We start from the raw sequence: 13,015 nt of genomic DNA on the forward strand, positions 1-13,015 counted from the left end.
AAGGGCCTTGATGGCATCGGGTAGCTGGCTTTCTTCTTGTTGGGCATGAGTTAAGGCTGCCTCGACTTCTTTCAATTCAGCCAATAGAGCCATCTTCCTTGCTGATAAATCTAAGATTTTCTGCTTAAGTTCAGCACCCGAATTATGCAAGTTGCCGATGCCCTTGTGCTTCTCATCGGCAATCTGTTTTAGTTGTAGCATCTCTTCCTTGAGTTGAGCCTGAGCTGCTCTATCGGCAATGCGCTGAGCAGCCCGTTGATATTGCAGTTGGCGGCTTTCTAAGTGAGCTACTGGGAAAAGTACTTCTTCAATATTGGCAGGGACCTGGCCACGAATTGTTTTGAAAATTGCCTTTGCGGGGTCCGAGTCATCTACCAGTTGGGCGGTACCTTGTTGTAGCAAGTTCAGGAGGGTTTCCAACTTGGATTTAGTCTCTGCCGATATTGTTCCCAGTGCAAGGGAAGAACTTGTCTCCTCTCCATCGTCGTCGGAAATGTCAATGGCAAAAGAAAATAGGCTGTTCGGGGAGTCTTGTTCCTGAGAGAGAGAGAAGGAGATCAGTTAGGGGTAAGTATGAGTATTGTAAATCAGCTAGGTTGATCGGTTTACCTGTTTCAAGGCAATTTCCTGTGCTTGACTGGAGGAAGCAACCTGGAGTATGTCGTGTGGGGGATCGGCTGAGCTTGCCGATGGGATATCCTCTGTGTCTTCATTGGTGGTGGGCTCTTGAGGTATGATGACCGATGACATTGGGGTAGATGTAGGGATCGGCATGGACCTTTGTCGTTTTGGCTGTGCTTCAGTATCTGTTGAAGCTTTGCGCTTTGCTTGGGCATCGGCAACGATTGGCTAGGGGGCATCGACACTTGTTGGTCGTGAAGCTTGGACATCTGGTACGTTTGCCGATGTACCCAATTGTTGCTGCAAAACAAGTGTAAGATATGATATTTAACAGATAAAATGTAAAGTCGAGAAGCTACCTCTAAAGGTTCATCGAAAGAAGTGGTGCTTGATATCGGCGGAATTGCCGATGACGATCCAGTAGTAGTTCTTACCCCCTGATGATTAAGGTTAATACAGTTCGTGACCGGCATAAGTAAAAATAAACAAGATTGTTACCTTAAATGCTTTGACCAAGGTTGTAGCAGCAGCCGATGGAGTAGCCCTGGATGTAGCCAATTTGGACTTGGAAGTGATGGTCTTGGTACGAATCTTCTGGTGGGTCAAAGCGGCTAAGGTGGGAGCATTGTAGCCGATCGGCGATGTTGGGGAAACAGGCCGGAGATTGAAGGGTTTCCCACTTTTGCTCACCGATGGTGCTGGGTTGTTAACCTGTTACAAGAAAATCAGTTACTGATATATGAAGGGAAAAGCAGAAGGGAGTTAAAGGAAACTTACCGCGTCGTCAGGGATGGCATATTCAGGGTCGATCATGTGCCGATATGTGTGAGCAGAAGTTGCGAACAGTTGTTCTTTCCACTCTCGCCACCATTGCTTATATGACTCGGTGATGAAAGATATTGGTGTCCAGGTGGATATATCAACATCTGTAGTATCGGCATCGGGGGAGAGTTGTACTACCTTGTTCCAATCTGTTCCGCAGGTGATTGTTTCCCTGGGTTTGATCACATCGGCAAAGCAAAGTTTGATTGGCAGTTGCCCAAAAGCCAATTGGCGGGATACTGCCGATGGGTTGTAAAATTCATACGTAATGTTGGTGTTTTTCCCGCTGCCGAATGTGTTTACTGGAATTGCCCTGGGAGTGATGATAGCCATCATGAGCTCATTATCTTGATTCAGAGTGTCATCGGCAAAGTTGAAAAGAAGGGGGAATCTATTTTCTTCGTCAATATAAGGCACCCAGGCCCTATGATCACGAGAAAGACCATTGTAGAAGCTTTGAAAGAATCTGCCGATTTGGTCTTCGTTGGCTTCTGTTCCAGGAAGGACAATTATGGCTTCACCAAAATTGAGAGGTGAGCGTGTTGCTGATTCATCATCCCCAAGCACATAGTCTTCAGCAATCTCTCGTGGGAATTGTTGAGCAAAAAAGTCCCATTGCAAACGTTTGTGCATATGGGCATTCAGCCACATGTTGATAAACCACCACGGGCCTCCCAGGTTGCCGATGGGTTCGCCAAGCAAAAGTTTTTGAGACACTTGATGAAGAAGATGATAAGTAGAGCTTAGAAGGTATCGGCCGAGAGGAAACCTTACGCCATGAGCCAAAAGTTCAGCTGCAGGGAGGAAGGCGTTGGTTGGTCCTACTGATCGACCACAGAAGATAAATTTTTCTAACCACATATTCAGGAATGTGGCATGTTCTCTCTGGCTAAGTGTCCCGGTTTTCTGGTATTCTTGAATATATCCTGTCCAACCGCCGATGTTGCGGGTATTCACCCTATATTCAGACTTTCTACCATAGATGGAGCCTTCATCGGCAGTTGAGATGTCCAAGCCAGTAAGCATGTGGATATCGGCAAGGGTAGGAGTAGCTGGGCCATGTCCAAACATAAAAGCGTTGGTCGTGTCTGACCAGAAATAAGCAGCTGCAATTATCATTGATTCGTTTTTCTGCATATCGGCAATAGAGAGCCTAATGCATTGGTCTAACCTTCGTTCTGCCCAGTATACTTGCATCGATCTATTAACCCTCAAGTACCAATCTTTCCACCCTTTGGTGGTTTTGGGCCAAGATCGGAATGTGTCTTTCCACAAATTCAGAGAGAAATTTTGGGCTCTAAAGGGGATTCTGTTAACCTCTGCATTGATCAGATCGGTTGGATCTGGGTTGCCCATTGGTCCAAGGCATTGGACGTGCGGCTGATCGGTTGGGATAACTAATTTGTTGCGCAGTTCCTAAGGTTACAGAATCCAGAGAACAGAAGAAAGGAAAAATCACCAACTGAATGAATTTGCAAAAAGATCAAAGTAAAAGGTAATGGAAGTGGAGCGAACCGCGGGGACGTCGAAGTTGATGGCCATTGTCTTGAGGAAGGTGGAGGTATGAGCCGGAAACTTGAAGTTAGCGCCGGAGAAGGGTTCTTGTTGGTTGAGGTCGCGCGGTTGTTCGTCGGAGTCGCCGCCGGAGAGAGAGAATGCCAAGGATTGGAGGCTGAAGGTAGAAAATGAGGGTTCCGGAGAAATCTATTTATAAGCCGCCCGGAATAAGGGTATTTTGGACTTATCTCTATGTCGCGCGCATATAGGTCAAGGCGGTTCAGAGGGATATGGTAACTGTTCGCACGATAATCAGGGGATTGTACAGATGAGTTGATGACAAGTAATCATGACTTGGAAGGGATATCGATACAGGATATTTTAATTCTGAAAATGGCAGCATTATCATGTTAAGATCTTGCCGATGGGTTATTGTTTCGGTATCTTAACCATAATCAAGGCAAGAGTGGTTGGTGATTGTGCGATATTTACTGAAGTGCGTGAATCAAGATTAGATTTGATTGGATTTGATAACAAATCAAGTTTTGGATTGGAGAATGAGTTACGGTAATCGGGCGAAGGCAAGCGTTATCTGGAGTAAATTTCGGAGCATTAATGGTTTTATACTTCGAAATTGGGGGGCATGTGTTGACACCGTTTTTTTTGCACGTGTCAAAATAATCGGAGTGGACTAATCGGCAAGGGGAAAGTTATTGAATACTTGGATAGCCGATGAAAGCCAGCTTGTAAAGATGGTTGCCGATAGCTGGTGATGGTCGATGGAAAGGTTGATTTAGACTCGGGCGTTGCCGATGAGGTTGGAGGTGTTGTTGTCGATGCCGATGAAGGGAGGCTTGAAGACTACTGCCGATGAAACATGGAGTATGCCGATGAAGGGAGGCTTGAAGACTACTACCGATGAAACAGGGAGTATGCCGATGAAGGAAGACTTGAAGACTACTGCCGATGAAATAGGGAGTATGCCGATGGGAAGGAGAACGGTGAGATTTCCATCGTAATTGAGGCGGACAGGGAAATAGATAGAAGTTGATTTCCTTTTCTATATTAGTTAGAGTATGATTCATGTAAGAGTCACGTGTTTCCTTAGATATGGGATTGGTGTCCTAGTTGTGTTTGGTTGTGTCTCTTTAGATCAGGGTATAAATATGGAGTAAGGGGCAATGTAATAGATATATCAATCAATATCAAAACCAATTTTTACTCCTATTTGCATCTACTTACTTTTCGGCGACTTCGTCAATTTGCATATTTTCCCTTTTTACGAGTTCTCATTGATTCGGCGAGTTGCATTGCTTCAGTGCGACCTTCGACGATTCTCGAGTTCCGCGTGAGTACCTCTTGGCCGTGACTTCCGGGCGTATCGCTGTTGTCAGGACCAAAGTGCTCGTATCTTCATCCTTGTCGATTAACAGGTCAAATCGACTGGCACGCTTTGGATATCGATTCGGGTATTAGCCCTTTGTGTTTGCAGATCCACTTTTTGCATCAACAGAAATGATGGTGTGTTTGATTAGTGCAGTCATCACATGCTTCATGAGATAATGCATTATGAGTTTATTACATGAATTTTGGTGAAATCAACCCATTCCTTATGCTTATACTAATTATTAGTTTGCGAGGAATGAGATGGTGATGGATTAATTTATTCTATTTCACGAACCAAATAAAAAAAATGAGGAGTGATAAGAAGATGGATCCGAATCAAGCGCACCCAATGTGTCATTGCGTCGCCCACGATCACCACAGCTCGACCTCCAGATTTGAACCCTTGCTCGTTGAGGGAAAGAAAAATATGAAACTTTGCATGCGTGTACAGAGATCGTTTTGGATTTTCCTTGGCTGTGACCTGTTGGCGAAGGCACACGCAAAAACGTAGAACTTACCCTGCATTTGTGTGAGTGGTAAAAGGGCTCCTCCTTGTCCTTGATCGGTTCGATCAAGCGGCCACTTCCTTTCCCAAAGGCACCAGGCGGCAACAAAACGGAGTGATGTCCGGACGCTAGCACTACCGTATTGTAATACATATTTTGGTTAACTTACTTTTTCAATTATAATTCGGTTAGTGAAATTTTGTCCTCCCTTACAGCGGCCGATGCAGCAGGACATCTTCTTGAGGCGCGCAACGGCGGCGATGGACGGACAACCCAAGCCGTGGACGTGGTGTCGGTTGGTTTGGGCAGGGAGGTTCGGCCAATGGAGTGATGATGGCCGCATGGCGGTGGACTCGCAGTCCATCAGCCCAGCATCGGTCGTCGTCGCCTGCGGGAGCAGCGGGCGGGAGGAAACAAAGGGAACAACGACTTCCGTGCTACGGGCGCTGCGCTGGTGCGTTGCATCGAAATTTCGAAACAGGGTGGCCGGGCGGGTCGGGATCGGGATCGGGGCCGACGGCCGACACGACACCTCCTGCCCTTGCGCGTACCGATCGCGTCGCGTCCGACCTGCGGATCGCTGGAGAACTGCCGCTGCCCTCGCGCCGCGTCGTGCGTTTCTTTCCAACCCAACTGCCGATCGTCGGGACGGGACGGGACGGGTGCGCCAGTTTCCTGCTCCGCTCCGGGCCTCCAGCCACCGGGACTGGAAATTCGTTAATCATGAGGTGTTGCACGCCGGCACCCGTACATAGCCGCGGACCACGTAGAGGAGTCAATAGTCTTTCAGACGGGACGAGACGGGCCGTCACAAACCGGGCTGGCGAAGAGGAGACCACCCAGGCTTCCCTGACGAAGACTGTCGCTTTGGCGCTTTGCTGATGTATCTTTACCGAGCTTTTACCGATTACCCACCCACTCCGGGAAGATTCCTAGGGATCATACAACCAACCATCCATTCCCGTTCCCGAGCTGCTCTTTCGGAATTTGGATGGTTGCCCTTGCCGCTCAAATCGGCAGGAGCAAAAGAGGCCGCGGCTGGGCCCCAAAGCTCAGATCGATCGATCGATCCTTCGACGAATCATTTAGTCCCCGTTTGTTTCTGCGTATTCCCGCGTTCGCGTTGCGAGTGAGCGAGGAAAGCGAGATAATCCCGCCGAACGCCTCCGCGACCAACGCGCGACCGGGAATCGCCCGTGGCATGGAACGCGCGAAACTTAACTACGACCCGTGATTCGCTCAAACGCGAAAGCACGATACAGTGTCGCGGAAACAAACAAGGCCTTAGGACGCCGCCATATGCTTTTTTTCCCCTACATCTCGCGCGCAGTCCAGGCCAGCTCCAAGCCTCCATCTACCTACAACTGCATCAACAGCGACACACACATGCCGGCCGCCCTGCGTACTACGTTCTCCGAATACCTGAAAGCAAGACGATCGCTACAGTAACTGTCGCCTGCACGCAGGCAGCAGAAACGAAACGAAACGCTTGCAGGCAGGAACGCAGAGAGAGGGGTGTCAGTTTTCACCACGCCTGCGCCTGTCGCCTGGCGCCGGGCAGTGAAATGACGAATGCTGCTCCGTCCGTGGATTCAGGCAGCATCGCGCGTCGCTGTCGATCTGCCGATGGCCAGCCAGCCGGGTACTGTACTGCCGATCCAATGTGATCCGTCCATGTACTACTCGTTCGTTTGTGCACCGCCGGCGCCTCTGGTTTCGTTTCAATGCGGCGCGCATGCAGCTCAGCTCAGCTCGCTGCTGCGTTAGGTTTTACTCCCGTGCAGTGCAGTCGCGGGCGTGCTGCGAGCGAGCGAGCACGGTCGTATCGAGCTGGTAGTGGCGGGCGCAGAATGTTTCGCTGCGCGCGACTGCATGCGAACCATAAAGATGCGCACGTAAAGGGAACCAGAGACGGTAGGTACGCTTGTGCCCCCCGTGTCCGCGCTGTTAAGACGGCGACAGCAGCAGCGGAATGGTCCTCCAGTGGCACTGTGCCGTGCCGAGGAGGACGAAGACGCGGCAATCATCGTCAGGGCCCGGTGCCAATGGTGACCAACAGTGGCGGAGTTCAGGCTTTAGGGGTGGCTAGTGGACCGTGGACGTGGATAGGAATAGGACACATGCATTGCAGCAGTGGGATCGCCGGCCCTTTCAATTCTCGCTGTAGGGTTAGCGACAACAACAGTTGACTCTCGGAGAAAAAAGTTGGTTGGAGTAGGGCAGTCGGCAACAGAAACAAGTGTCGACTTCGAAAGTTTGTTTGCACATAAGCTTGCTAGTTGCCTGCTCGGCTCGATCGATCGGCCGCACTGCAGTTCACTGCAGCTACAGAACAAATATGTGCAATCTCTACCCAGCACAGCTATAGATAGGGAGATTTATATTTTTATCATTATTAAGATTGACGCTCGTCTGAATACCACTCTTAGGATGACACTTACAACTTTACTAGAAGAAGTTTTAGTTTTAGATTTACCACATTTACGTATATGACAAGGCCACGTCAGCTCGACACGCTAGCGTCCAGTCAGGATGGACATATGAAATGTCCTTGCTACCCCTGCGTGTGACAATGTCCCGCAGCTCCTGTCATTGTCAGGTGGGCCCCACTCGTCATCTTTGTGTACTTGTGGTCCTCACAAGAGGTGTTAAGCTGAAATTTGTGGTTGTTTCCCATTCGTGAGCAGAAGTTCTTGTCGGTCATCAGTTCATCACCCCCACCCCCGCTGCTGTGCTTATACTCTCTTGATGCCAACCGCAATACGATCATCTCTTGATGAAACATTGAAACCATGGGAAGGCATGCATATTACTCCTCATCATTGTACAACAAACAGCACAGCCTGCAGAGCCCCGATAGAACGTACGGACGATGCTTTACATTACTTTTAATGCAGGCAGCATGCAGTGGTAACACGTAGAGTAAACGGCTTGTTAGGCCGCTACGCTAGGCGCACTGTTCTTTCGGCCAGGACGTAACGTAGCGCCGCCCTGAGTGTCTGGCACATGCTTTGCCGCTCGGAAAGTCGCGTGCGTTCGACTGCTCTTGGAGTAGTAGTCTGGCCTCTTGGGCTGCCAAAAGCTAGCACTCGGAAGGTGAAAGTCGCCGATCAGCCTGTTTGTTTGTTGTTTCCCGGGCTGATAAATTTAGTGGGTGCGTTTGTTGTGAGAGAAAAATATTTTATCATGACTGATAAGTTTTGACTGAAATCAATAAGCGAACAGACTGAATAATTGTAAGAGAAAAGTATTTTACCATAAGTCCTGACTGAAACCAATAAGATAATAAACTGAATAATTCCACGCTAGCTGCTACCAGATCCTAACATCGATCGCCTTGTCACCAACGGCAGTGAAATTGGTCTCGGTGCCCATGCAACTGCAACGGCAACATCTCCATCACGGCCTCTGCTATTCACGGTTCAGTTCTTTTATCCCAGTAAGGGTGTGTTTAGTTGGGAAGGTAAAAAATTTTGGGTGTCACATCGGATGTGTCGAAAGAATATCGGGAGGGGTTTTTGGATACTAATAAAAAAACAAATTACAGAACCCAAAACTGCGAGACGAATCTAACGATACTAATTAATCGGTCATTAGCACATGTGGGGTTACTGTAGCACTTAAGGCTTTTCATGGACTAATTCGTCTTAAAAAATTCGTCTCGCGATTTTACCGAAAACTGTGCAATTAGTTTTTTTTCGTCTACATGTAATACTCCATGCATGTGTCCAAACATGCTCTTTTACTGTAGGAGGCAAAAAAATTTGGAAACTAAACACGCCCTAAGCAGCAAGGCATGCATTTGCCTCGCCTCGGGATTCGTGGCTTATTTTTGCCGCGTATGAATCATTTGTTAATCAGCCTGTTCGCTTGTTGGTTTTAGCTAGGGCTTATCAGCCAGCCAACAGTATTTTCATCTCACAATAAACCAGTACTGGCCGGGCTTATCAGCCCAGAAACCAACCAACGAACAGGCCGAATGGTTCTCCAACATCGCAAAAAGGTGCATTTACATTTGGGACAGTATCTTGCAGATGATATCAAATGGCACACCAAATACTTCCTATAGCCACAAGTGTAAGCTTATCTAAGTTTGTATGAAGTCAGGCTTTTGAAACTTTAATAACTAGCAGTGCCTATAAAATCGCATTATCTTAGATAAAAAGAGTTACAATTACAAATGTAGTATTCATAATGAACAATGAATATACTAACAATGGCAATCTAAATAAAGTTTAGAACATGGGTGATCAGTTAGAAAAGGTTAACTTGGAAGAAATTAACCTAGGTGCATTCCTATTTATGGTAGGAGGAAGTAAGCTAGTACGTAGTTCTACTAATAACCAAGGTTACATGTGGCAACAATTCACTAACCAACTGTAGTAAGTACGTGAATCATTGGCGTCAACACAGGGCCCAAGAATGCCTTTCCGAGCCGCGCTATGGCCACCCCTTCTTCACATAGGAATAGGAGACTACGTTACACTCACAATAGGACGGCCTCCAACCCACCCCCTGCAATATGCGTGTCACCACCAATCATTCACAGAGTAGGCAAAGGCCATCGTAAATATATGCAAAATGTCACCAAGAGTACAGGGGAAAAAATGTTTCCTCAAGATGGAATGGGCAGCTAGCATGGGAGGAAGTTAAGATAGGGCATGCAACTGCCATTCTTGGAGCATGCACAAAGGTAGATGCATATACCTGTTCGCTTGAACTTATCAGCCGGTTTATCAGCTAAAATCTACATTATTTTTCTCTTATAACAAAATAGCTTCAGCCGATTTTAATACCAGCCGAACAGACCCGATCGCCGGTGACACATGAGAGTGGAAGCAGCTCCCAATGCAAAGAGTGGCAATTTTACCTTGCTTTTGCATTGACCGTTCGCAGAAAAGAATGGGCAAGTAAAGACGAGAAGCAGTACTGTTCTGTGCTAGCACTGCACTGAAAAAGATAAGAGGTCACGCCCAACTTAACTTGTCTCTAAGCTCATGGGTTTACACACACAAAAAAAGAAGTCGTAGTATCAGGTTACGGATACTCATACATGTCAGTGTTAAGTACTCGTTGGCTGCCTTTCTTGACTCCCTCTAGGGAGCTCATTTCTGTTCCAGATCAGTTTGATCTCCCTTTTGGACCATGCTTTCTCGATCAATCTGCAAACTCTGCATGCATGTCTCTCTCGATGCAAGATACATACATCGGGAGATGTTTGCTGGATGATGAGCAACTTTAGTTTTTCGGGATTTACAAAATTTGGGATAGTTCATCAGGCAAGGCAAGGCAATCGATGATAGTTTTTTGGTACCGTACAGTACAGGGGATGCTTTCCACAGAGAAGTTCAGAATACAAGCAATGAAGTGAGAGCTGAGATTCATAGAATTAAACCCGTTCCTTGGTTATTTCCTTGTATTCATACATAACAAAGTTTGAAACTAGCCATGTATATACAGATCAGACATCAGTAGATTTCAAAGCAATGATGTCTGGTGGTACCGGAGACCACTGTCTCTATGATCCGAGCAATCTCTCACGCACTGCCACTGCCACTGCCACTGCCACTGCTGTGCACGTACTAGTAGTCCTTTGGCCATTATTGGTGATTCGTGGAGCCAATAGCCAAGCCCCACACTTGGGTCATCCGGCTACGTGTTGGTGTAACAAGTACGTGGGGGCTATGATAAGCTCCGCTGTTCTACAAAAGGTCGCAGTAATATACTGTGCATATTGCAGACGCCGGGCAAGCTTATCCTGCACCAGCAGTGAAAACTAAAAAAGCGAGATAGTGACAACAGGAAACGAAAATATTTTGGGCCTCGTCCAAAGATTTTCATGAAAGCATGCTAAAGCTACCACACCTACTGGTGCTGCTGCTGTCCCCGCCTGCTGCGGCACAAGGATACGAACAAAACATCAACGCACCCACTAGCAAGTACTCGTTGTACGTACCAGGAGTATACTCGCTCAGTCACAAAAGAAGTACGTTATGGATACATCCAAGTCAAATTTTTTTAATTTTAACTAAATTTATAAAAAATACGTGCACTAGTTCATAGCAACTTTTCTATCGGGAATCAATAGTAGAGTACTCGGAGAAGAGAAGTAGATACCCATCAACGCTAATTCATCAGAGCGATCAAGAACGTGACTACATTTCTCAGTGGGCCCCGCCTCGTCCAAACCGCCAAGGCCGCAGGCTCCGTTTCGTCCGATTGTCTGACCCCTCAGGGGTTGGGAACGCCTCAGGCCGACCCTCGGGGGTGGCTCCGCCTCGCCCAACGTCTGGGGGCTGGTTCCTCCTCGTCCGACCTCCGAGGGTTGGCTCCACCTCACCCGACGTCTGAAGGATGGCTTCGCCTCGCCTGACCCCCGAGGGATGGCTCCGCCTCGCCCAACGTCTGCGCACAACTCCTTCCTAACGACGTGCACTGATAAGGCAGGGCACTCAAGTCAACCGCAATACCGAGGACCGTACCCTACACGCCTGTAGGAAAGTACGATCATGATATGACAAGAAGGGCGCTTTGAGACCTTCTAGGCATGTCAGAGCCAAAACAGTGTTGTAGGCGCCGACATTTGTTTTACAGTGTTGTGGGTGCCGCCATCTGCCCTCAGACACGGATCCTGACAAAAGCTCACAACAACCACTACGGCACAGGAGGAAACTCGCGTCACCTAAAGTAACGGACGTACGGTCACTGCGTCGTCTGCTCCCTGTATGGCCGCGGATCAGCACCCTGGTCCGTCGCGCCGCCCGCCGGAGCAGGATGGGACATGACAACTTGCTGACAATGTCAGGACATGGCATCATCAGCGGACAGACGCCCAGCGCGGCCCTATCAGGATCAGCGAACATGCACCCGGCGTGGAGTTATCCCTGACACTGCCTGCCATATCAGTGAGGCCCGCATAGAGGAAAAGGAAGACCCTACATCTTTGAAGGACCTCCTTTGCCTCTAATTTTCCTCTTTTCTCCCATCTATAATTCATGCTCACCCTTGGCCTATAAAAGGGAAGACAGGGAACCCCACTAAGGGGATTGATTCAAGACATCACACGCCATATCACATATAGCTGAGCAGCAACTAAGCTCTCAGCACCCATTCGACCCTTCCATCAGAGACTTAGGACATGTCCCTCTCTCGTCCGTTTGTAACCCCTACTACAAACTTTTCAGTGCTAATAATACGAGTAGCAGCCACGAACTGGATGTAGGGACATTCTGCCCAAACCAGTATAAACCTTGTGTCTTTTTAGCACACCATCCGGGTCAGGTGCGCAATAACACAAATTTACTCGTTGGTGTTTAGTCGAAACACCGACAGTTGGCGCGCCATGTAGGGGGCTTTGCGCGTTCCGACATTAACATCAGGCCACGGATGGCTAGCCACAGTATCAACTAGGTCCCGAGCGCACACGTGCGCTTTGGGGACCTGAACTTCATCGTCACGATGGAGCAAGAGCTGGCACGGGAGCCCATTGTCGTTCAACCCTTCCACTCCACCGGCCTCGGTGTGATCATCGAGATACTCGAGGAGCTGCGGATTACCGGGGGAGAGCCGTTCTCCTCGGAATACCTCTTTTGGAGCACCCCGACAGTGCTTCCGTTCGGTCTCTGCAACACCGTAGAAACCGTTGGCTGCCTTGTGGCGCAGTGCATGATCCCGTCCCCTGCGAACAACGAGTTCGTGGGGGTGATTGAACACATCGCGAAATCTTTCCACGACCTCCTCGCAGAGGAGCTAGAGTCGCCCTCTGGCTCTGACTCCAGCAGGGGAAGCCATCACCCCTATCATGAATGCTTCATGACAGGTACCCTCGAAGGACACGTCGAAAGTGTCCACGAGGAGGAGGCTACCCCAGCGAACGACCTCGATGACGAGGCCCAGGAGGAGACAGCAGCCCCACATTGCATGCGGGTGGAGCAGTTGAAAGCCCAACACCGAGAGATCGAGGAAGCATGACTCCAGCTCGAGCAAGAGTGCACGGAGCTCGATCGAGAGATCGAGCGCCGCGGAGACGGTGGGCGCGCACGCGCCATGGCCCGCGATGTGAACCGGAGGATCATCGCGGATGATGAAGCCCTCCCTCGCTTCGCCTAGGCAAGCCAGAACATCGCCTCTATGGTGGCCCTACTCCATGGTCTTCCAGAGGCCACAATGCCCGAGGATGATCG

The 13,015-nt window shown here is 48.8% G+C and overlaps 1 protein-coding gene across 1 annotated transcript; it reads right to left on the minus strand.

Moving 5' to 3' along the window:
* Positions 1-325: 325 nt before the first annotated feature.
* Positions 326-1,916, minus strand: LOC136464587 (uncharacterized). The gene is made up of 5 exons (XM_066463537.1): positions 1,399-1,916; positions 1,120-1,332; positions 981-1,058; positions 610-921; positions 326-537 (listed from the first exon to the last, which is right to left on the minus strand). The coding sequence occupies exons 1-4, from the start codon at positions 1,777-1,779 to the stop codon at positions 850-852; spliced, it is 744 nt and encodes a 247-aa protein (XP_066319634.1). The 5' UTR covers positions 1,780-1,916; the 3' UTR covers positions 326-537; positions 610-849.
* Between the last annotated feature and the right edge of the window lie 11,099 nt (positions 1,917-13,015).

The sequence above is a fragment of the Miscanthus floridulus genome, chromosome 7, assembly GCF_019320115.1.
Source record: "Miscanthus floridulus cultivar M001 chromosome 7, ASM1932011v1, whole genome shotgun sequence".
Taxonomy (NCBI): domain Eukaryota; kingdom Viridiplantae; phylum Streptophyta; class Magnoliopsida; order Poales; family Poaceae; genus Miscanthus; species Miscanthus floridulus.

What these genes read in the sequence shown, in the direction of transcription:
- LOC136464587 (XM_066463537.1), bottom strand. Translation starts at nt 1,779, where the DNA reads ATGATGGCTATCATCACTCCCAGGGCAATTCCAGTAAACACATTCGGC. An exon ending in CCTTGGTCAAAGCATTTAAG is followed by an intron (nt 1,059 to 1,119) that starts GTAACAATCTTG and finishes CTTAATCATCAG; the next exon opens with GGGGTAAGAACTACTACTGG. An exon ending in CTTTCGATGAACCTTTAGAG is followed by an intron (nt 922 to 980) that starts GTAGCTTCTCGA and finishes CTTGTTTTGCAG; the next exon opens with CAACAATTGGGTACATCGGC.